Below are 25,844 nucleotides of genomic sequence, written 5' to 3' on the forward strand. Positions count from 1 at the left end.
TCACTGTCACACTATTTTAGGTCTCAATTTTCATTCGTCATTTTAAAGGATTACTACTCAAACAACAGTTTTGAAACATTAATGAAAGGTCTTGGAAAAGATTGTAACTTAGGTCATTGTCACACTATCTTAGGTCTCAATTTTCATTGATGAAAGGTCTTGGAAAAGATTGTAACTTTTATAATAATAGGAATATATTTTATCGAAAGTTCAACAATACTTTTCATGACACAACCTAAAACTTATGATAAATATCAATATGGGGTTAACCACTATGAACTGAGTACAATGAAATCACAAGTCATGAAGAATACATATACAATATAGATTTGTGCTTGCTGTAACAGATGAAATCAAATATGGGGCACTACAGCATTAGACGGATCTTCCCTACACTAAGGATAACTTCCAAGGATAGCCACATCTTCATACTAAAATGGTAATATGAAACACTTCCAAGCAGTGGGAAGAGACCAAGACCCTAAATGAAAGAGTCTAAACCATTACTTAAGATTTCAAATGCAAAAATACTTTTGCTTCTTCTAGTCTTTTAAGTGCAAACTTTCCTGGAATAATTAATAGGCAGGGAACATAAAGAACGACAGCAAACTGAAAAATGTACATTCATAAAGTAAAAAACATAAATAACTTCATCATGGAAAACCATTGACATGACATTTCTGCAGTCATTCAGTAGGACAGAGCTAAAACGTTTGTACAGAAACAAACAATCGATCAAGCAGATTTTTCATTGAAGATGAGAATTACTTCCTCTTGGATTTTTTGGAGGACTTTCGGCTCTCTAGCTTCTTCTGGGCAGCCTCAAATTCTTCCTCAGTCGGTTCAGAGGCACCGCCTCCCCCATATTTAGATATCAAAGATGAGAACATGGAATCAAATTGTTCTTTCCTCTCATTCCGTCTCTGAGATATTACTGCATAGAGGTCTGTTTCTGACTCCTTAGAACTGTATAAAAATCCAGACACTAGGTAAGCTTTGAAAGTAAACGTGATTTGGCTGATAAAAAACTTAATAATATCATCATTAAAGTAATAAACATGCAGAGAAAACTCACTTCACCCTTTTCCTCAAAGGACTGGTAGGTGGCTTCGTTTCAGATATTTTCCTTGCCCATTTATCGTAGGACTTTGTCGATTTTAGCTCTCCTAACAAAAAGGAAGAAAATACGAAGATTAGCACCATCACATCTAAGAAAGTTGCCAAGAAATGTATCAGAATTATCGACAGAAAATCCAAGAGAAGGTAGACTGCTTCTGAGCACTGAATGAGTAGCATCCTTAGAGCAGAATAAGTATAAGAAAAAGTTAGGTAACATAATCAAACATTTTCTTCAGAACATGATCAAACATTCAGTTCAATATAAAACTTAATACTGAATTCGAAGACAAGTGCAATTGGACTAGTTCCATCAGCACAAGAAACGGATCAAGGTAATTACTTGCCCAGGTAGTTACCAATAAAGCAAGATGGAAGCTTACCAGCAGTAATTGCCTCATCTAAAATGTCCTTGAACCGGTGTGAATCAAGCTTGGGATCTGAACAAAGCATTGAGCAGAACAGCCTGTGGAAGAAGAAATTTTAAGAGAGAGCAACTAGGCATATGCAGACAAAAATAGGACAGTTGGGACATTCTCCTTACCTGTTCATATTACCCTTAAATTTCTTGAACAAATCAATCAAATCTTTCTTCTCTGACTCGGAGCCTCTGTAATTTGCCTCAAATTCTTCTATGTCAGCTTCAGTGACCTACAATTAACCATATATATCATTATAGACAAACTAGTTGCAGTGAGATTATGAAAGTATTGATATTTTGATATGGTGAAACCTTTTTGTACATGGTTCTGAAAAATTCATGAAGATTCTGAACAACTTCCCCTGCAAGGTCCTGATATGAAAAGAACCAACATAGGGGCATATTAGATCTTCACGTCTATATGTCACTATATATTAAAACTATTCTCTTCTTTTCACAATGTTGTCCAGGAAGATGCAATTCTTTTTACACCAACTGTAATAAAGTTTAATATGTACTTACGGCATCATCAATACAGCCAGTTTGATCATAAACTGCACGCTTCTCCTCATCCCCAAGAATCGACATAACCTTTTGCAACTGCTGAAATTTCTCTTTTGCTTCCTAAGGGAGAAACGTGACAGATAAACAAATATTGATAATTTCTGATAGAGAAGAAAATATGCTTAATAAAAATAAGATTAAATTAAGCTAATCGGAACTAAAATTTGCAGATGTTAAAATCAGAATTAACCTCATCTCCAGGGTTTTTATCAGGATGCAGGCGAAGTGCCAACTTATAGTATGCCTTCTTTATTTCCTGCTGAGAAGCTGTCCTCTCCACTCCAAGAACCTACAAGCATTATCATAAATGAAAATTAGGAAGTGAAGGACAACAACTGGCAACTACACTGTGGTGCTGCAGTTAGTAAATAATATATTCTTTAACCCCCTACATTCAGAATAATAAAATGGTTGTAACTCATTATTAAAGTAGAAAGAACATGGGAAAGTTAAAGTTCAAAATCCTAGTATCTTAAGAACAAGTATCAGTAACAAGAAAAAGTAAACAACTAAAATTGTGCAGGAAAAAATCTTAAATCACAATCCAAAGAAATTATCAGCACATAATGCCTAAACGAAAACTAGGACACTCTCGAGTTTCATTGATCTGGGTAACTGAATTCTTCACTTTCACAGAACCAGAGAGCTAGTGATTTACTTCCCTTTTCTTTGGATTAAAGTTAGACAATGAACGGGTGATTAAAGTTGTTTTTTCCCCTCCATGTCCCTCTCTAGCGAGCCTTTAACTTCCCTTTTCTTTTTCATTTACACGCCGGCATTAAGTGATCCGGTTGACTCCGCTGTTGTCTCAAAACTAACCAATTCCCACCAAATTCAAATAAAGGTTGGGAATTTGAGCATGAACAACAATTTTCTCCTTTGAAAATTAGCGATTAGCTACACATCGTAAGACAAAAACGTCCATCATGATTATACTAAAACTCAGATCGTAAATAAACAAAGCTCAAACCCCCACCCCCCGCCCCCTCCCTCCGCAAAAGAAACCGAAAAAACCCGACACCATATTTAGGGCAAAAGAATCTCGAGATAAAATGGTCAATCGAGCGATAAATATAAAGACAGAAAAAACTTCCAGAACAGCGATAACACAAACCCCGTACCTCGTAGAGGCTATTCTGATTGGTTGGAGATTGGGTGGGAGTCTCAACTTGCTCTTCCTCCTCTTCTTCCATTGGAACCCTAGATTTCTTCTTCTTCGCCATTGCAATTGGAGTAAAAGCTCAAATGAAAACGAGAATCGCAGCGCAGAACCTAAGAAATATAGGATTGGATGAAGAAGACGATGATTGTTTCGTTGGATGGACGAATTTGATTCTCAATGTGGGCGAAAAACTCTTCATTTTGAGGATTTTTATTCTTTTCTTTTCCCGCCATGAAGGGCTTTGGGTTCATTCCTTTCCCGCGCGATGATCTTCTACAAGCGAGTGTAGCGTCAACAACACTCTATATTTGATCTTAACCCTTCATTTCAATTTAACCACACTTGATTAACTCCCTCCAAATACATCCACGCTCCTACTTTTACACGGTTGATCTATTAAACAAATATTACAAAACGTATTTATTTATTTTCGAGACAAAAAAAAAAAGAGAGAGAGAGAGATAGAGATAAATAAGAGAGGTATATGGAAGGGTTTTTTTTTTTTTTTTTTTTTTTTGCCAAAAAATTATTTTGTTAGAATATTATTTAATCTAGAAAAATTATTTTAAATGTAAATCTGTGAAAAATATTTGCAAAATTTTAGAACTAGACACCAATAGACTTGTATCAACATCTATCGTTCATAGTTCTAAAATTTTACTATACTTTTAATAAGTTAATTTGAAGTTAATTTATATCAAAATTGGCCAAGCAATAATTATTATTTATATACAAGAAAAGATACAATCGGAACATGTTTCTAAAATTCATGTAACTTGAAAGAACCAATTTTAAGCCTTGAAAATCCATGCAAGAAAAGACACAATGATAATAATAAAACTATAAATTTATAGAAGGGGACCCATTTTAAGCTTTGAAAATGAAATTTTAACCTTCTTACTTTTTTAAAGTTTATAATTGTTTATGTTGTTTTATTATTATTTTTTTATCGATTAGTTTATGCATATTTCTGCTAATCTTACAATACAACTTGCCTGGCTTCAACAATTGAGTATCAAGAAAATTTACTGGGATATAAAATCTGAGTATCAAGAAAACTCCTATGATATAAAATCCTAAGTAGGTGGTCATCAAGTGCGTGCTTTAAAAGAAGAAAACAAGAAAGGCTAAAATTTAAAGATTCATTTTAAAAAATAGCAAAAATATTTTAAAATTAGAAAATAGCAAAATTATTTTCAAGATTATTAACTACTAATTATCAAAAAAACGAAAATATCCCATAACCACCGAAAACATCAAATCTAAAATTCAAATCATAACAAAAGAAGATTCCATTAACTATTTAAGAATCTAATATTTTTTAAATCTCACGAAAATACTAACCAATTAAAAAAATATATATGCGATAAAGATTCTATTAATTATTAAAAATTCAAATATTTTGTCAACTCTCGAACGTTAAATTATTTCAGCATAAAAAACCTACCTAACACATACAAAAAAGAAACATTTAAAAAATATATTGTTTTCAAAATAACTATTAAAAAAAAGGAAGGAGTTCAACAAACAAACAAATACCACATTAGGGTTTCTTTGAAATTTGTTTATTTCCTTTTGGCCGTTCAGATCTCAACCTCTACTCTTTATTTTTGACCCAAAACTAGAATTTCAAGAAGCTTTTGTGGTTGGTTGGTATGATTATTAGTTGTGGGTTTTTGTTAGATGAAGGTTATGTCCTTTACCCTTCCCTTTTGAGAAAAGCTTTGTTCAATTGGAATTTTGAATTTCACTTCCTGCTTCGATTATTTGTTGCATTAAAAGATGGATCTGTATTTGTTTATTAAAATTTGAAGATAGGGTTTGTTATATGATATATATAATTAAATTCATCTTCATCCACTAATTTAAGCTTTGATCCAGAGAATTCTTGTATTCAAATCACTCACTTGTTGGGAAGTGAGGAGGAGTACTCGATAATATATAATTAAATTCGCTTTCACGACTCACTTAAGTTTTTGGATCAATAATCAGTAATTTAAAGGGTTAAATTCTTTTTTTTGTAAGGAGAAAAATATGCGAATTTAAAATTCAAATGAAAAAAAAAAACACGTGATTTGAAATTCAAAACCTAAATCGAATATCTAATCTAAAGATAAATAAAATAAAATAAAATATTTATATTAAAAAGTACAAATAACACTTAAATTTAGGGGATGTGTTAAATATACACCACGGTAAATTAGGAGGTGAAAGAAAAACTTTAGATCAATCGAAAGAGCAGAAATACAATAAAAGCTACCCATCATGCTGACATCATCTTTGCCAAAAATCAACTTTTTTTTTCGTTTTTGCTAATTTTCTATTTGCCCCTTGAAATTTTGCTATACAATCAAAATCCTCAAAAAAAAAATTGTAAACTCATTTTTCTATTAAAGTATATAATAGGGAGAAGATGTCAATGATCAAAATTGATTATTTTTTGCATGAGAGCGTTGATTGTATGATTTTGAAACTGAGAAAAATTAACCTATTACCAACATCTCAAGGACCAAAATTAGATGATGATAGGATTTTGAAAGTTGGAGGCGTTTGGGGCACAAGTAGGTTATTATAGTCTGTGGGTTATAATAAACTGTGAGTATTTGTATTATATCTTATAATAGTCTGTGTTTGGGATGTGTTATTATAGTCTGTGCTTGGGATGCGTTATTATAGTCTGTGGGTTATAATAGTCTGTGTTTGGGGTGCAAAGTATTTGTAACCGTCTGTAATTTGAATGTAGATTATTTTAGACCATGTGTAACTTTTTCTACTACCATATTTTATAATACTAATAATTATGCATATGAAATATGTTCCACCAATTTATACAAAATTAATTTCATTGTAATTTATATTAAAAGCTAACAACGATTTTTTTGTCATTTTCAGAGATACCTTAGTTAACATGGCCAAGAAAGAAAAAAAAAATGCATTACTTTCGGATGCAATTCATGTGTTTCATATATAAAGTTCTTTTTTTAGGTACAAGCATCTCTAAGACAAAATAACTAACTCATGATTTGATGAATAAAATATGACCTTTTATTTTTAGGTACCAAATGTACTACAAACTTAAATGCATAATTGAAACAAACTAATCATTGTTCATTATTGAAAAGCAGTCCAAAACACGAGTTGATCAAACATTCTCTTTAAGGAGGAGGTTGCAATAATCCAACTTTAGGGTTGTGGGATCAGATACGTTGCGGAATATGATTTACATAATCTTTACCCTCTGTCGGTTGTGCAATTCAGGAATATCTTGAAGTTGGTTTACAACTTCTGCACGTAGTTCGACTTCAGTTGCACGCTTCTCTTTTGACCATTCTGCAATCGCCTTCAATTGGTCATTTGCAAACTCCATCGCATTCCTAACAATCTCTACCATTTCATATTGATTCCCACTTCGCTTCCTCTCGAAGCATTTCCTTGTTCAGTACTTCGACCGGTACATGTTCCATGCATGTCATCCTGTGACATGTCCATTCCCTGACTAGACATCGTGGAGATTTTTGGATCCTATGATTCATGAATAGGAACTCCATCATTCATATGGTTTGGCACGTTAGACCCGACGTCCATAAAAATCTCTGACTGTCCTCCCGTAGCCCGTAGCCCGATCCTTGCCAAAGACATAGGCCAAATCATCATAGTATGGGAACGACTTGTGTAGAAGCCCCTTTGTTGCAAGATGCGAGGGTGAAGTGGATGTTATGATTTTGTTACCAATATTCGTAAATCAATTTAGACAAAATTGTACCTTCACCCATCCATCAAATAAGTCCCACTTTGTAGTGATGCATTGGAATTCCTCATTCCAGCCAAATCCACTACAAGCTGGTCCTCTCATTTCCATGATCGTTTGGTAAGTTTTTTTTCAGGGATTTGACTTGACAATCTATAGTTGGTGATCCTTGGATATTACAGCCGAGCAACTTTTTAGCCATCAAACGTTGTAGTTGTGCCAAGTAGCTAGGTCGAAACGTACCATTGTCTGATCTCCATCTACCAGATGTGACTAATGCCACCAAGTACTCGACCAGCTTTGCTTCTTCCTGTTTAGTCCAAGTGTACTTCGAGGCTCTTGAGGAATTTGACATTCTAGTATATACACGTACATATTTTAATATAATTAAACAATAAATGACAAGTAGTTGTAACATAACTAATGAGAGAGTTCATGGATAAAGTTAAGTACAAAATATTGTAAACATAATGAGAGAGTTTCGAATGATATCATTCATAAAGGCACTACAATAAACAAAAAGTATAAAGGCACTACACGCTACGCAACTCCCATTCAGCAAACATCTGTTGCGCCAGTTCATCCCTCCATTAGGTCCATTCATTTGAACTCTCAATATAATTTATCTCATCCCCCCAGTTGTAGCAAAGCTTGAATCCACCTCATCCAAATCCTCAGTTAGTTCATTATTAGTCATCTCCCTATTGATAAGATTGTGCAGAAGGCAACACACCATGATGGTTCGACATTGGATTTGCACTGGGTAGTATGATTTTCCTCGCAAGATTGTCCATCTACCCTTCAACAACTCGAACATTCTCTCGATGACATTCTGTGCAGAAAAATGTTTTATGTTAAAAAATTCTCATGGAGTTGTTGATGCATTACCTCTTCCACGCCACTTTGAAAGATGACATCTTTCGCCTCAATATGGAGCTAAAAAAACCCTTTGCATTTGGGTATCCAACATCACATAAATAATAATACCCTGTTGAATGTCCAATCGTTTCAAACCTTATATTACAAATACAATGAGTAGAGAGAGATGGTATGTGTAGTGTCACGGTCATGCTTGTCCAGGGCCTGTTGCCCATGGTCGCATGCCCAATCCAACCCCCTTCTAGCATACTTTCATATTTTGTATTGTATTAGCTTAGTTAGCTTGCTTTCTTTACATTTTCATTGTAAGTGACCACTCGCCTTTTTGCATATGCAAGGGCGCCAGTTGGCTTTTTGTTCAAAATGCACTATATGGGGATAAGACTAACCATCACTTCCTCATACCCGGAATAGTACTCTATAAAACTGTTGTTGTTGCTTATTGCTTTCTAGTCTACTACAATCTTTCTTTCTTTATTCACACTCACAAAAACTTCTTACGAAAACCTTTTCTCCAAACCCGTTTTCTAAAACCGTTTTCCCTAAAACGGGGGTGGAGGTTGCGAGAGGCACTCGGTGTGCCACCGGCAGTCCGTATTCGAGTTGGCTGACTTATTCGTGAGCGGGAACAAGTGCCGCACAATCGCTAAGGGAAGCTTCCGAAAGAGCGATTGTGACAGTTGGTATCAGAGACAGGTTGACTTACAGAGGGAAGGTCAGTGATCATGTCGGTGACGAAGAACCTGAACAAGTCCCATGTGGACAGATTGGTAGAGATGAAAGAGCAAATGCTCTACCTGAGAGAGGTCCCGGATAATGTTCGTTTCCTAGAGACTCGGCTACAAGAAGTTGCTGAGAAAGCCGATGAAATTGATGCGGTAGTAGGCCGCCTAGACGGATTACCCGTCAGAGAATTGAGATGAGGGTAGAGACCCTCGAGACCAAAACAGCATGGCCCGGTAGCTTTGAACGAGGCGATAGCTCATCGGGCTCTGTTGCCCACATAGAGGAGCATGTCGAAGACCTGGACAAGCATGACCGTGACATGTAGCTAGTTACCCTTCAGAACCTTCAGTTTGTTAGATTGTGATATTGCATCTTTAAGAACTCGAGAATCAGCTGCGAATTCTTCCCACCCTGATAAGATAAACACAAAGTCGCCATTTGTATCACACACACCGAATACATTTGTTGCAATTTCACCCTTCCTCGTCTTATACCTTGGGCGATCAGTTGCACTGACATTTATCTTGATGTACGTGCCATCTAATGCACCCAGGCAATTCTGCATTCAAACAAAATAAGAAATACTCATGCACATAAGTTCTCTTAAGAAATAAGTCACATCAATCACATCAAACTAATGTTGGTGTAGTTGAACTGTACCTCAAACCATTTCCATCGCGGATTTGTACATGAGTTTGTGACCAGCAAAGTTTTTTTAACAACACATCGTGTAATCGTAACACCGCTAATAAAACAGTGTTGAAATGCCTAGAAATAGTCTCACCAGACTGTACAAAATATGTAAGAACATAGCAACCATCTCCTCCACATCTATAACTTTAGTTCCAACTAATCCGCTAGTTGTCTTAAGTAACTGACATAAAATGGCATAACATCTTACTTTGATGACAACATAAATTGGATTCATGAATGAGTCGAAAGTATTGCTAATTGTCTAATACGATGTCAACTGTCGTGTGATGTGTTTTCTATCCTCCTATGGTCATTCAATAATAACTCTAGTGTTAAAAGTAACTGACGTTGTGAAGCTGTAAATATTGTTAGTATCGTAACTAGTTCTGTTGGGTCCATTATGTACTAATAAATTTGGAACTGGTCTTGAAGAAAAATTTTAGATCATAAAATAATTACAAAACTAAAAAATAAACTTAGTCAAATTCCAAAAATATTTCTTAGTCATGTTAACACTAATTTTTTATATTACTATTTTTATATTACTTAAAAAACAACACTTTTTATATAACTTTTTATAAAAAAAGTATTATTTTGTTAAGTAAACTTAGTCAAATTCCAAAAGGTTTTTATTTTCTAATACCATAAACTTAGTCATACTTTGATTTTACCATTTATAACATTTTTTTTGTTGTCTACGAAAAGAAAAAGGGGAATGAATGTCAACGGTTGGTTGTGGATGTTAAAAATAACAAAAATTTCCATAGAAATTGTTTGTTTGTATTTGTCTCACTCCTTTGCAACACATTGATAAAACTCATTTTTATAAATTGAGAAAATAACTTTGATAAAAATTGTTGAAAACACACCCGTAGTTATTTGAAACTCTTGAAATACATACTAACTGAGAAAATAATACATATCAATTGTAAAAATTTTCCAAATTTTATAATGGTTGTTTTTGTTACTTTTTCTTGTTTGATAATAATGGTTGTTACTTTTTCTAATGCTCTTATTCTAATGGTTGTTTTTGTTACTTTTTCTTGTTCTATAATAATAATACATACCAATTCATAATAATAATATATATCAATTGCAAAAGTTTCCCAAGTTTTATATTTTTTAACTAATTGTCATGAAAATCTGTTTTAATTTAAAGCTGCAAAATAATGAACACAAAAAAATAATAAATAAATAAAAATAAAAACAAATTACAAATATAGCAACAAATATTGGATCGTGATATTATTACAGTCAATCATCCAAATATAGCGAAAAACAAATTACAAAAGTAACAAATATAAAAAAATAATTAACAAAAGTAACATATATTTAAGTGCATGTAAATACCTCAGCAAGAGAAAGTTGGTAAACAGTGTTTAATCCGGCTAATTTGTATAAGACCAACCCTAAAACATATTACAATAAACAACATTAATATACTAGTCAAGAACCGTAATAAAAAAAAATATTAGATAAAGAGGGAGAAGGCATACCATTTGCATTTATGAAGTAGATAGAATGTGTTTGTCCTTATACTTGAAGACAAGTGAGAGCATAATTATAAAGTACAAAAAATAAAACAAGATGAATGCAATAAACAATACCAACAAAATGAGAAACCAACAAGATGAATGCAGTAAACCAACAAAAGAAATAACACAATAAGAAAATATTGGAAACAAGAGAAATAACATACCAATTGCATTAAGCAAGTAGATAGAATGAGTTTGACCTAAGTCGAAGTGAAGTGAGATACATATATATAGTTGTGTGAATACGATAAATAGTAAACTAACAACCACTGTCAGTAAATATAGAATAGACCATTCAAAAAAAGGGATATGGCAATGATGAATACCATAAACAGTACCTAACAACTACTGTCCATCAATATACAATAAATCATCCTAAAAATAAGAGATATGCTAATGATGAATGCGTAAACAGTACCTAACAACCGCAATCAATCAATATACAATAAACAATGGTCAAATGGAGGCCAAAAGTTACAAATTGGACAACCAATGGACAAACAGAGACTGAAATGAACAAATTTGTCCACTCATTTACAAAATTTTTTAGAGACAGTAGTAATTCAAAGCAATTTGGCTAACCAATGGACAAACAAATCGTTATATTTTCAGAGACAGTAGTTATTCAAAGCAAAAGAATGAATTTAGTAGAATGAATAACATAATTTGGAAGCAAAATAATTGAAAGTAAAATAAGGAACATCAAATAATTTGTCCACTGATTTACAAAATTTTGAGCTAAAATTGGAAAAAAAATAATTCAAAACCTCATCATCGGCTGGAAAAGAGAAAAAGAAGACTACCTTCGACCTCCCCCCTTTCCAAGCTCCAAATCTGGATGTCCCCCCTTTCCAAGCTTCAAATCTCGACCTCCCCCCTATCAAGCTCCAAGGTCTATTTCGACAGAGTGAGAAGATTGAATAAAGCAGAAAAGGGAATCAAAGTTTTGGAGTGGCGAGAGAGAGATTGTTTGGAGCGACAAGGGGAAGAGACATGATCTATAGATCTGTGAAATGCAAAACTAGATCTGAAGAAAAACATGCAAGAAATGTGAAACCAGATCTGAAGACGGCGCCAAAACCAGATCTGAAGCCGGAGAAGTAAAAAGAAGGAAAAACGAAACTAGATCTGAAGCTGGAGAAGTAAAGAGAAGGAAGAACGAAACCTGAGCATAGTGTTCGATCGGATAAGAAAGGAGAAAAATCAAGGGAGAACGATCAGACAGAAATGTGATGGAGAACAGAGGAGATGGAAACAATGTATCATAAGGGTTGGGAACAGTTCCCCTAGGATTAGAGTGTGAAGTATAATTGTAGCTCCAACTAAAAAATGTTGGAGCCCCAAACAAGGTAACCCACTCCACCTCACTCTAATCTTAGGCCCAAACATGCCCTTAAGGGTTATTGTAGATAGTTGCATCACCAAACTTTATAACCCTTAAACACACTATAGTGTTGCAAAGTAACCTTAGTACTTTATTATAATTCATAAATCATGTTTCAAATGTTTGAGGTCCAAGACGGAAACATAAAATTATCTAATAACAAAACGTCGAAGTTCCTAATGAGCAGGAACATTAAGAAATATACAGCAGACTCCGCCATAAAAATTTTGTTCTCTCGAAGCTGGTCGAAACGGGGTGGAATCCCGACATTCTTGGTTATTCTGAAATGAAGAACAACAATGGATAAATCAACAATCTCATGGCAAAATAATAAAAACGTTTAGAGAGATTTAACTAAACTATAGGACCAAATTGAAATTTAAAATTATAGGAACTAATTTGATTACCCTTTATATCTAACATCTATGAGCTGTTTTTGTAACATACCTACAAGGTTTCCAGTTCCCATCAGCAGACATCCACGTCCTGTCCATCTTCTAGTGTTCATTTCCTCAAGGTAAAAGCCTTGATTCTCAAGCTATTGGAGGATGATTTCACCACCACCAGCAGATACCCGACTTGTTTCAACCTCCAAGCCGATGAGAAATGCTAATGTTCTTAATATTGCAGCAGTTTCTCTGATGCTAAACTCAATAGGTTCAGAAAAATCTGGAAGTCGGAACTCTGTGTCAAAAGATTTTCAGATTTCATATCTTCCCACAACACCACAATATTCCAGACTGTGAATTAAGGCTGATCTTTAACTGTTCTTCACGTTCGTTGAATCATATGCTACTTCAGTTCATGTATAAAAAACTTTTAGACTGCAGTATAGCAGCATGCGAGAACTCTTTACCATTTATAACTTCAAAGCTTACCAGTAATCTCCACAAGAGCATACTCCCCCAACTATATTATGAAACCGGTTTTTGTCCCTTAGGATTACTGTTCTTGCATAAAGCTTCGATACAAATTTGGCAAAACTATGACAATCGACGCAAATTCGGAGGTTTTTTATGATACGGATTGTTGCTCCTTCAGGAGTAGCAATCAACCCAAATGCCAAAGCTAACTTTTCACTATGGCCAAGAAGCACCTTCTCTTTCTGTTCCTCGTCCACATCATATAAAACACAACTCAAGTCGGGAACATAACCATCTTCCTTGAATTTAATGGATAATTCCTTTACCTTCTTTGCCACCTCTTCCCTTCTTGGATGAGTGTGATCACTTGCATGGAAAGTATGAACAACTTGATCAAGCTCTACCCAACTGCGGCCTGGCTCCTTTATCACAGTTTTCTCTTGCATCAGGTCCCTAATATTTCTCACATCTTCCCATTTTCCTGCAGAAGCATATAAATGTGAGAGAATAACATAGTTCCCTGCATTTTCAGGTTCTATCTCTAGAAGCTTCTGACCCACAATTATGCCAATTTCGACATTTGAGTGAACCCGACATGAACCCAATAGTGTTCCCCAAATAGCAGCAGTTGGCACAAAAGGTATCTTTTTTATAAAATCAAAAGCCTCTTCTATGCGGCCAACACGCCCAAGTAAATCAACAACACAACCATAATGCTCAATATCTGGTTCAATTCCATCCTTTCCATTTGCCATGTTATAAAATATTTCAAGCCCCCTATCTTCCAACTGTCCATGACTGCAACCAGATAAAACAGCCAAATATGTAATGCTGTCAGGTTTAACTTTATTTTCTTCTCTCATCAATTTAAAAAGTTCAAGCACCTCTCTCCCCATTCCATGTTTACTATACCCGATGAGCATCGCATTCCATGATATACAAGTTCTCTCAGGCATGCTATCAAAAATTCTCCTGGCATAGCAGACATTCCCACATTTTGAGTACATATCGATGAGAGAATTCAGAAGAACCACATAAGAAGACTGTCCAGACCGAAGAACATGGTTGTGAACTTGCTTGCCGTGATTTAGTGCAGCAAGTCCGGATAGAGCAGTTAAAACACTAGCATAAGTTACATAATTTGAATTCATTCCTTCAGTTTGCAATTGACGGAATAGCTTCAATGCTTCTTCGTCAAGACCCATTTGAGCATAGCCAGAGATGATAGCAGTACATGCAACAACATCTCTTTCTGGCAAGCAATGGAAAACTCCATGAGCATCATGAATTCTACCCGATTTTGCATACATGTCAAGAAGTGAACTGCCAACAAACATGTGGGATTCATAATTTCTTTTGATGGCAATGGAATGAATTTGTCTACCAGTTTCAAATCCCAAACTACCTACGCAAGAAGTGAGTATGGTAGCAAAAGTGAACTCATTTGGTTCTGTATCTGCGAAAAAGACCATTTTATCGACATATTAAAAGTGAATCAAGAAAACTGGGATCATCTAATCAATGTGTTTTCAATTATCATTTCACCCAAGAATGAAATTTAATGATTTATTATTAAAAACGAGATTTTATTGACAAAAAACAAAACAAAAAAACAAAAAAAGAAGAAAGAATACAAGGAGTATACAAAAAGAAAGAAATGAATGGAAAAAACCTAAAAGAAGCCCGACTAAAGAAAATGGCTCTTCTCATCAAGCAAGATGAGACCTAACAGATCATTACATAAGTCCTTACAATTTGAAGCCCATATGGGGGGTTCGGAATCTAACAAGGAACTAAACTTCCTTCTTAACCATTCCATACCTATAAACACTCTATTGTTCCTCTTTCCCAAAAGACTCCAAAGCAAAGCACAGATGTCAACAACCAACAAAAACAACCCTTTTACTAAAAGGGGAATGCTACATTGATTCTTTGAAGATAGAACTAAAAATCTAGGCCAAGTCATGCTAATGTGAAGGTTTGAAATAAATGGATCCAGACAGCCGAAACATAATCACCAAGACCACAAAAGACTATCAAGGTCCTCTGCTGCTCCTTTATAAAGGATACAACACTATGGACCAATCAACAAGGACACCCTTCAAATAATCTGATCCACGATCACTCTACTATGAACCTGCCAAACAAAAAAATTTACGTTCTTGAAACCTTCCAAAGCAAAGGAAAAAAAATGTTGGATGAGGAGGGATTAACCAAACAATTGAAAAAAAAAAAAAAGATTTGCACATGAACCCTTGAGAAGAACTGGGAATCCAAGAATGAAGATCCCTCCTCCCTGGACAAACAGTAAACCCAATGAAGATAAAAGGTTAAATATCAACATTTCTGTTAGGTATCCGATTCACCTGCACAAGGAACACGAACACAAATACACCCAATGGACACCCAATGCTAGAAAACAAGGTATTAACTCACCTTGATATGATATGATAAAAGATAACAGCGACAGAGTCTTAAGATAGAAATATGAAAGACAACAATCTCAGAAAAAATAAGAAAGGAAACAAAGCTTCACTCGGCTTTTCGAGAAGACGACTCTCCCACCAAAACCTTAAAAAAAAAAACATTCCCTTCCCTTCCTTGGTCATTCCTTCAAATAGATCCTTCATTGGTCCCCACCCCTGTCTTCCCGTACCATGCCACCCTATGCGCCTCCAATGGTATTGCTGGTCCCTTCTTCCTTTCCGTGGCTGGTCCCCTCTTCTCCTCCAACTTCCCTTCTTCCCATCTTGCCCTTCCCTTTCTTCCTTTCGCAAACCTTCATTATTGGAGGTCTTATTGTTAGGTATTTAAGCACCTTGGAGAACCACACCCCCAAAAGCTAGCTATTGGGGTGGGAGAGCCAAGCGACTTAAGTACCACATTAGACATCCCATTCTAACTAATGTGGAATAAAGACATCCCATACTACCTTGGTTCCTAACAATATCTCATCTCTAGAAAGCCGACGTCCCGGCGGCTACTTCGGCGATACTTCACTCGACCACACCTAGTCAGAATCCCCCATCGGTTCCACTTTGGAATGTCGACAACTGGCTCTGATACCATTGTTAGGTATTTAAGCACCTTGGAGAACCACACCCCAAAAGCTAGCTATTGGGGTGGGAGAGCCAAGCCACTTAAGTACCACATTAGTCATCCTTGTGAATTTGCACATGAACCCTTGAGAAGAACTAGGAATCCAAGAATGAAGATCCCTGGACAAACGTAAAACCCCCCAATGAAGATAAAAAGTTAAATATCGACATTTCCTTACTGAATAATGGCCACTAAAACCCAAGGTTAAAGAGGGAGGAAGAGCCATCAAAGGGGGAAAGAAGGAAGCCACCGAATGAAGCATCATGAAAGACAAATGATATTATTGAAAAATAAGGAGAAAAAAGAAGAGACAAGACAAGGCTTACGTGGAAAACCCTAATACAGGGAGAAAAAACAACGATAGAGAAGTTTTTATTATTTTAATGTCATATATACAAGAGACCCCAACCTCAGATATAAATAGAATGAGGGGAAGCCCTAATTTAGTAGGCATAAAGTAAAAAGAAAAAAATGCCCTTAGGGCTAAAATACCATATTTCAACACTCCCCCTCAAGTTGGGGCGTAGATATCAACGAGACCCAACCTGCTAACACAAGCTTCAACCCTTTGGTAAGAACATCTGCGACCTGTTGGCTTGAAGGAACGTAGGGAATACAAATCATACTGTGGTCTAATTTCTCTTTAATAAAGTGTTTGTCAATCTCAACATGCTTGGTTCTATCATGTTGCACTAGATTGTTGGCAATACTGATGGCAGCCTTATTATCACAATACAATTTCATGGGACCAGGATTGTCCTGGTGCAGATCAGACAAAACTTTCTGTAACCATATTTCTTCACACACTCCCAGGCTCATAGCTTTATACTTAATTATCACAATACAATTTCATGGGACCAGGATTGTCCTGGTGCAGATCAGAAAAAACTTTCTGTAACCATATTTCTTCACACACTCCCAGGCTCATAGCTTTATACTTTGCCTCAGCACTACTCCTGACAACCACACCCTGTTTCTTACTCCACCAGGTAACCAAATTTCCCCATACAAAGGTACAATATCCCGAGGTTGACTTTCTATCGATTACTGATCCTGTCCAATCTAAGTCAGTATATGCATCGATGCTCCATTTGTCATATTTTCTGAAAACTAAGCCCTTTTCTAGGGTAGATTTCAAATATCTCAGAATTCGAGTAACGACTTCCATGTGTTCCTCATACGGACTCTGCATGAACTGACTTACCACAGTCACAACATATGATATATCAGGTCGGATATGAGATAGGTAAATCAATTTTCCCATAAGGTGTTGATACCTCTCTTTATTTACAGGAACTCCATTCGTAATATTTTTCAGTTTGCCATTGACTTCAATAGGAGTGTCAACAAGTTTACATCCGGTCATTCCCGTTTCCTTTAACAAGTCCAGTGTATATTTCTGTTGAGACACGAATATTCTTGCTTGTGATCTCGCCACTTCCATCCCAAGAAAATATCTCAAATTGCCAAGACGTTGATCTTAAATTCGCATACCATACTCTGTTTCAGCTTAACAATCTCTGTCGTATCATCCCCTGATAAAATGATATTGTCGACATAAACAACCAAAACAGCAATCTTCCCGCATAATGATCTTTTGGTGAACAAGGTATGATCAGAATGCCCTTAAACAAACCCTTGGGATTTAACAAACATCGTGAATCTATCGAACCACGCTCTCGGTGATTGTTTTAACCCATATAAGGACTTTCTGAGTTTGCAAACATGGTTCCCAAATTTAGCTTCGAAACCCGGAGGAGGACTCATGTAAATCTCTTCTTCTAACTCACCATTCAGGAAGGCATTTTTTACATCCAGTTGATGTAGAGGCCAGTCCTTATTCACGATAACGGACAAAAGAACTCGGATCGTGTTGAGCTTAGCCACTAGGGAAAAAGTTTCTGAATAGTCAATCCTATACGTCTGAGTGAACCCTTTAGCTACTAATCTAGCCTTGTATCTTTTGAGCGTTCCGTCAGATTTATGCTTCATTGTGAACACCCATTTGCATCCAATAGTTTTGTGACCTTTAGGGAGGGCCACCAGATCCCAAGTTTTATTCTCTTCGAGGGCTCTCATTTCTTCCAATACTACCACTTTCCACTCAGGAACTTCCATGGCTGTGTGCACACTGGTAGGAATTGCTAGAGCATCCAGTTGGGTAGTAAAGGCTTTAAAACTAGGAGACAAATTCCTATAGGTCAGAAAGCTCTGCATAGGGTACTTGGTGCATGACCTGGTTCCTTTCCGTAGAGCAATTGGCATATCAAAAGTGGTATCATAATCGCCAATTTTCTCCAACCTCTTTCCAGTATCAGGGTACTGACTCTGCTCGGACTCCTGTGGCAAGTCCTCATTCTCCCGAGGACCTTCCAGCACCTCATTACCATCTTTAGTTTCACCCTTCTCTGAGCTTGTCTCACCATCTTCTACACATCCAGACTTTCCTTCGAGGACATTCTCTGAAACAACAAGATCTTGAACTTGAGCTGGTGCTGGTTCCAATTCTTGGACAGCTTCCAATGAGACAACAGGGGTTTCCTAGGTTTCCTTTCTTCCTATAGTATATTATCCAAGGCACCTGTCTAGTAGGGAGAACAGACACCGGAATATTTGGACCAGATTCGGGACTAGGTAGAACAGGAACATTTGTATTTGTATTTGGACTAGGTTCAAGGTTGAAATCAATAGGTACGGAGTATGTGGAACTGTTAGTTTCTTCATTAATGGTCTCCCCCTGAATATGACTAATGGGAAAAAAGGTTTCATCTTCAAGGAACGTAACATCCATAGTGACGAAGTACTTCCTTGAAGATGGGTGGAAACATTTATAATCCCGCTGATGAAGGGGATGCCCGACAAACACACACTTTTGAGCTCGTGGGACAAACTTAGTCTGGTGAGGATCGTGAGTATGCACGAAAGCTATATACCTAAACACACGAAGAGGAACCTCAAGAATAAGACGCGTGGACGGACAGTATTCTTTAAAACACTCAAGGGGTATTTGAAACTTAGGAACGCGTGAGGGCATCCTATTAATGAGATGGGCGGTAGTGAGAACAGCATCTCCCCATAAATACGATGGAAGAGACGCCGAAATCATCAAGGATTGAGCAACTTCAAAGAGATGGCGATTTTTCCATTCAGCCACCCCATTTTATTGCGGAGTGTAAGCACAATAATTTTGATGGACAATTCCTTTCGAAGTTAGGAATTTCCGGAGGGTGTGATTGACGAACTCACGTTCATTGTCACTCTGAAGAATGGCAATTTTCGTATTAAACTGAGTTAAGACTGTGGTGTAAAATTGTTGGAAGATAGATACAACCTCGGACTTATCAGTAAGGAGATACACCCATGTAAGCCAGATATGATCATCGATAAACGTGACAAACCACCGTTTATCGGACAAGGTAGAGATGTTTGAGTAGCCCCAGACATCACTGTGGATTAGGTGGAAAGGCTGGGTAGGATAAGGCTGAGACACAAAGGAAACATGAGGCTGTTTAGCACGTATACAAACATCACAAGATAGAGAAGAAATATTCACATTATGGAATAAATAGGGAAACAAATATTTCATATATAGAAAACTTAGATGTCCAAGACGAAAATGCCACAATAAATAATCCTTTTCAAACATAGTAAATAACGATAATAGACTAGTCCTTAACAAATTCCTAGAGGAAGCATCTTCAAAAAGGAAATAGAGGCCTCTATCATATTGGGCAGTGCCAATCGTCGTCTCTGAGTTCAAGTCCTGAAACAAAGCAGCATCTGGTGAGAAGACGTCTCTATAGTTCAAATCTTTTGTTATTTTACTTATTGACAACAAGTTGTAAGAAATCTTCGACACATGTAGTACATTTTGTAAAACTAATCCTTGAAACGGGGACAAATGACCTTTTCCAACAACAAGAGCGAATGACTCATCTGCAATTCAAATCCTCTCATTTCCAGCACTCGGACAATAAGAGAGGAATCAATCAGATGAGCCAGTCAAGTGATCGGTCGCTCCTGAATCTAGAATCCATAATTCATTCTCTTCAACAAAGAAACTAAAGGACTGAGGAGTACCTGACTAAACAACTGTTGCGATCCCTACATTACCTGAGTCACCCGGGTTGGTCACCTGAGGTTGTGCGGCCTCCTCAACAGATTCACTCACAAGAGCTCGGCCAGACTTTGATTTGTCATTTGGAGGGCGATGTTTGCCGTTAGGAGGCCGACCATGTAGTTTCCAACATTAGTCCTTCGTGTGCCACGACTTCGTGCAATGTTCACATACTGGAGGTGTTTTGCCATTTTGCTTGTCACTGTCCGATCCAGAGGATTTCACCCCAAAGGCAACGGACTCCATAGTGGTAACAGCAGAGCCACTCATCGCACTCGATCTATCTTCTTCCAACCGGACCTCTGAGCAAACCTCCATGAGAGACGATATCGGCTTTTGCCCTAGAATTCGACTCCGAACCGTATCAAATTTTGGGTGCAATCCCGCAAGAAAGTCATACAAAGATCAATCTCTTCTATCTTCGAACACTAAATTCCATCATGTGAGCAATTCTAGACGATCTCCCTATACAAATCCATCTCTTGCCATAATAAGGACATCTTGTTGAAGTATGACGTTACATCCTCCCTTTTTTACACTCATGGACCTGTTTACGTAGAGTATACAGGCGAGACGCATTCTGCCTTCTAGAATATAACCTTCGGACTGCATCCCAAATATCCCGTGCATGGCTGAATAGAGCAAGGGTTTTCCAATCTGAGGCTCCATGCTGCTGATCAACATCGAGCGAAGTAACGAATCCTCTCCCTTCTAGACACGCTCTTAGGGATCCCCAAGGTTTGGTCGCGGTATTTCTCCGGTCAAGTACCCGAATTTATGGTGCCCTTCAAGGACCATTTTAACTGTTTGGGACCAAGAAAAATAATTCTGGCCATCCAGTTTCTCTCTTGTGATCATCCCTGCAGAGTTTCCTATAGTCTCAGACAAAAATTAACAATAGGGAGAGTAGGAAACATTGTTACTGAATTTTCTGAATAGATTGGAAGACTCGAAGATTCATGGCCATTCATTTTTGCCCCGAGAGCTGCCACTGTTGTTGGAGATTTGCCAATTGCTGTTGGAGTTCCCCATGGAACTCTGATCTTGGATCTTTCTGCCCATAGGAGACGGGAATGGAATTCTCTCCCATGGAGTCACGTATTCGATACCGAGGTTGAACCAAATACACGTTTGGGAGGTACTGTTGCTATTGGACAGGTGCTGCTGGAGGAGCTCCAATCGAGTACTGCCCACCAAGCTCGGCACTGCTCCCGAACGGAGGCGCGATCAGGTAGTGCGGGAACGGCTCGGGAGCGATCGACTAGCTACTGGAGGCAAGAGAAGCTCCGATCAACTAACTCGACCCGGTTGCTGGAACAAATTCGCCCCACGGCTTCTGCGACTGGGAGATTTGCACGAAAACTGGCGCGTCTTCTGGAGCAGGATCGCCAGCCGTCTGGGCGATCCGTGATCTAGCTGGGTTGTGGCTGCTTGATGGTGCGGCTCTAAGGATTGCGGATGGCGCAGCTATTGGGTTGAAGACGATCGGCGACTGCTCTCCAATCGATTGTTATTGCGCCGGGTTCAAGATTGTCCGGAGATACTGATACACGGCTGCCTGGATCATGACCATATTAGTCGCGTTTGCCATTGTTCCATCACCTACCATGTTTGATAACTGAATTTCTTCTATCGAGACTAGGGTTTCATCACCTTGCTCTGATACCATATTGAAAAATAAGGAGAAAAGAGAAGAGACAAGACAAGGCTTACGTGGAAAACCCTAACACAGGGAGAAAAAAACACGATAGAGAAGTTTTTATTATTTTAATGTCATACATACAAGAGACCCCAACCTCATATATAAATAGAATGAGGGGAAGCCCTAATTTAGTAGGCATAAAGTAAAAAGACAAAAATGCCCTTAGGGCTAAAGCACCATATTTCAACATATATAAATGAGAGAATAGAGAGTGAAAGGATCTGTCACCCAACCAAATGTCCTCCTAAAATAAGTGTTCACCCCTCCCACCACATTTTAAACATAGATGAAACAAAAGGAACCCCTTTCAGAGATATCTTTCTATAAGTGTCGAGAAGTGCCTTTTGAAAACCCACTCAAGATCCATTAAAACGGGTGAGTACTGTATCTGCTTGCAATAACCTTATGCCAAAGGGAATTAGACTCATAGGAGAAATGCCACAACCACTAAGCCAAAATGACTTCATCGTGCTTCCTAAGATTACTGATGCTTGGCCTTTAGAGTTCCTTTGGCTTTGTCGCTACACTCCAATTCAAGAGATGAGAACCTTTACCTTTACCAACCCTCATGCTTTTCTCTAGAGATTTACAGACCAACACTAGAATCTGAAATAAGGATAGGGAATATGTTGGGATTCAAACTAACCGAGTCAAGGTAAGTCTTCCTCCTTTCGAAAAGTAACTATTCTTCTAATAAGAATTTTGCTTTTAAACTTTCTCCAGAACAAAATCTCATAACGCCTGACTCCTAGGATTGTGGTCAAGAGGAAGACCTAGATGATAAGAAGGAAACTCCCAATCCCACAACCCACCCAAGAAATACCTCTACTGAGTTTAAAAGGATCACAACAAATCCCCAACAGTAAACATTTTCCCCATTCTTTAAACCCAATGTAGTCCCAGAAAAGATGATAAATGATTAAGATGAGAGGGACAATGGTATCATCGGTTAAATGTTAAGTGAGACAAAGCCAACTTATCTTTACCATTTGGAAGCCTTTAAGAGCATTTTCCTCAACCCCATGATTAATGATTCTGCTCAGAATATCCACCACAAGCAAAACCAAGAAAGGATAAATAGGATCTCCTTATGTCAGGCCTGTAGAGGGGTAAAAATTACCGCTAGGTTTGCCATCAACAAGGATTAAGTATCTCATAATCCTGTTGCAACTCCAAATCCACGGTATCCACTCATATCCAAAACCTTTCTTATGTAGAGCTTTGTCTAAAAAACTCAGTCCACATGATCATAGGCTTTTTTAAAACTAATCTTATAAATAATCCCCTCTTGTTTACGATTTTTGTAGTTCTCAATCGCCTCATTGGCCATAAGAGATTGATCTAGGATCTGTCTGCTAACAATAAATGCACCTTGAAACTCAAAGATCATCCTTGAGAGGACTTTCTGTAATCTATCTACAAGAACTTTGGCAAGGATTTAGTATACGTAGTTAATCAAACTATCATCTCTAGACCAATTTGCGTGCACCTCGAATATTCCTAAGGGACAATCATCTAGCCTACTACATTTGATTACTCAGGAAACTCGTAAGATAGGATATTAAATCCTCTATAGATGGTCACTAGATGTCATTCCATCTAAGTCATTTTTATTTACATTGACCATTATTGGCCAATAAGCTAACTCCTGGTGGTTTAATGATTTCATTTTCCTTCCTGATGAGGGAGTAATATCTATGAACCAATCTATGTGAACAGGGAAATTCATTGTTATGGTAGGAACCAAAACATGAAATGGAAATTTATGCAAAAAAATATTGATATGAGGAAGTCAATTACAGTACCCCAAGCAATTCAAGAACCGCAGTCCTCGAATCTCCCACAAGCAGTTAAAAATACTGTCAACCAGCTCCCATAACTCACTCTATTTATTTTTTACATCCATGAGTATCCATGCAAGCTCACATGGATCTTGACTAATCTTATGGAACAATTGGAACTCCAGCTATCTGTCTAATACAAATACTAATATGTCCCTAGCATCTTAATAATATTTCTAATATTCTTCCAAACAATATTCCTAACACATTATTTTTCAGCAACGTCTTCTTTGTCATTAAATTGCAAGAAGAGGGAGGTCCATCCTTTTGGGGGCCCTAGAATAACATATTTTAACTGTGAATACTCTTTTAATCCATAAAACAAGTACAAAATGTCAGTTCTAAGGAAAGAAAACCAAATTAAACCTCTCAGATGTCCATCTCACAAACCCACTTACACAAATAGAATGAACAAAAAGAAGTACCTGATCTTAACATTTCCACAAACAAATTCAAGGCTTCAAACGCAAAACCTCTCTGTGAATAAGCCGAAATCATCGCCGTCCAAGAAACCACATTCCTCTGGGGCATTTCATCAAACACTTCCCGTGCATCACCTAAACAGTCACACTTATTGTACAACACAATCAACCTCGTTCTGAGGTACACGGGTGGCAAATAACAAGTTTTAATCATGTGGGTATGAACTCTTTGGCCTTCTCTAATAGCCCTTTGACTAACGCATTCGTTCAAGATTGTATCGTAACCTTCGAACTTCATTTCAGGGCCTAAAATGGCCATTTGCAGCAATGCTTCCTTCAGTTGGCCATTGGAACACAGAGTTTTCAAGTTGGGTAATGGGGAAATTGATATTTGGCGGGAGAATGTGTAGTGAGAAACGGGAGAGAGAAGTAGATGTTTGACCTGAGAGTACAAACAGAAGCTCTTCCATGGCATTTTTCAGGTGTTTTAAACTTTATTTCTCCTTCAAATTTAAGCATTCGAGTTTATTCATCCATGGTGGTCTTATGGTCCCCAATTTGTGACTGTTAAATAAGTAAACTCAAAAACAAAACATTTTTCAAGAGTTTGAATCTTCTAGTTCAAGTTGCTTAAACTAAAAGAAGAGGGCAAATGACAAATATCCTTTTATGAGTTGTATCAATTAAAATAGTGGTCCATTTTATTAATATGACATTTGAAGTAGTCTACATAGTACTTATAAGAATTGATGCATTGATAATTTCGAAAATATTCTTATCATAAAAGGTTTAAATTGATCTTCTTGTAAAAATTTAATAGTTTAATGAAAACAGTTATTTCATATGATATTTTTTTTAATGAAATCTAAAAGAGAGGGTAAATTGGTACATTTACAAAGTTTATGATTTAAATTGATATCAGTTTAAAGGTTTAGTCAATATTTTTCTTAATAATAATAAACAACCTTTTGATATTGAGTTGTCATCAAAATTTTAAAATACTTTTAGTCTATAAATTTTAAGAAATACATTAAAAAGGTTTCAATATCTTTGATTTTACGGATTAAAGGACTAAAGTAGTTTGTGGAGCGATGATTCATGACTTATTAACTAATTAATTAAGTTATGCTTAGGTTGGTCCAAACATTCAAGAGAACTCACAATATCATATATTTATCCTATTGAAAATCTTCTTATGTCACATAGTTATAATTATTCTTCTATGGCAAGGAACTATGAAAATGGTTGCAAATTTAACTCTCAAAACATAGGGGAGTGTTGTTAATATCAAACCTAGTATAATCTTCAATTAAAATCTAATCAACTAATCCAAAAGAATAATGCTAATATGTGCTCAAGGCGAGTTTGGTGCAACTGAAAAGATTGTAATATTGTTACATAACATTATAATCAAGTTGAAAAAAAAGTGTTCAATAAATGTATGGGCTGTTTAAAAAAAGTGTTAAATTATCTTCAAAAACCTTAAGAATTTTATTATAATTTAGTCTGTTGAATTATATCAACTTGAATCTTTTAAATTAGTGGTGATTTAACACATAGTATAAAAGCAAA

General features: G+C 36.7%; 2 protein-coding genes and 1 pseudogene across 2 annotated transcripts; all 3 read right to left on the reverse strand.

The window, feature by feature from the left end:
* Positions 1-482: 482 nt before the first annotated feature.
* Positions 483-3,700, reverse strand: LOC120090105 (Chaperone DnaJ-domain superfamily protein). The gene is made up of 8 exons (XM_039047617.2): positions 3,223-3,700; positions 2,292-2,390; positions 2,060-2,161; positions 1,850-1,909; positions 1,661-1,767; positions 1,500-1,582; positions 1,076-1,166; positions 483-966 (listed from the first exon to the last, which is right to left on the reverse strand). The coding sequence occupies exons 1-8, from the start codon at positions 3,322-3,324 to the stop codon at positions 765-767; spliced, it is 846 nt and encodes a 281-aa protein (XP_038903545.1). The 5' UTR covers positions 3,325-3,700; the 3' UTR covers positions 483-764.
* Positions 3,701-6,317: 2,617 nt separating this feature from the next.
* Positions 6,318-9,807, reverse strand: LOC150032914 (uncharacterized; annotated as a pseudogene).
* Positions 9,808-12,298: 2,491 nt separating this feature from the next.
* On the reverse strand, positions 12,299-24,970 carry LOC120089935 (Pentatricopeptide repeat (PPR) superfamily protein). The gene is made up of 3 exons (XM_039047382.2): positions 24,276-24,970; positions 12,676-14,547; positions 12,299-12,509 (listed from the first exon to the last, which is right to left on the reverse strand). Exons 1-2 carry the CDS (start codon positions 24,745-24,747, stop codon positions 13,103-13,105), a joined length of 1,917 nt encoding a protein of 638 aa, XP_038903310.1. The 5' UTR covers positions 24,748-24,970; the 3' UTR covers positions 12,299-12,509; positions 12,676-13,102.
* Positions 24,971-25,844: the final 874 nt, after the last annotated feature.

The sequence above is a fragment of the Benincasa hispida genome, chromosome 11 (genome assembly GCF_027475165.1).
Source record: "Benincasa hispida cultivar pf3 chromosome 11, pf3_genome.v1.1, whole genome shotgun sequence".
NCBI classification, from domain to species: domain Eukaryota; kingdom Viridiplantae; phylum Streptophyta; class Magnoliopsida; order Cucurbitales; family Cucurbitaceae; genus Benincasa; species Benincasa hispida.

Bases quoted from the DNA above. Each gene is read 5' to 3' on its own strand.
- LOC120090105 (XM_039047617.2), bottom strand. From the start codon at position 3,324: ATGGCGAAGAAGAAGAAATCTAGGGTTCCAATGGAAGAAGAGGAGGAA. The intron at 1,910-2,059 runs GTAAGTACATAT...TTTTCATATCAG, and splicing joins CTGGCTGTATTGATGATGCC to GACCTTGCAGGGGAAGTTGT. The intron at 967-1,075 runs GTGAGTTTTCTC...ATTTTTATACAG, and splicing joins CCTTTGAGGAAAAGGGTGAA to TTCTAAGGAGTCAGAAACAG.
- LOC120089935 (XM_039047382.2), bottom strand. From the start codon at position 24,747: ATGCCATGGAAGAGCTTCTGTTTGTACTCTCAGGTCAAACATCTACTT. The intron at 14,548-24,275 runs GTACTTCTTTTT...TCTTTTTCGCAG, and splicing joins TGTGGAAATGTTAAGATCAG to ATACAGAACCAAATGAGTTC.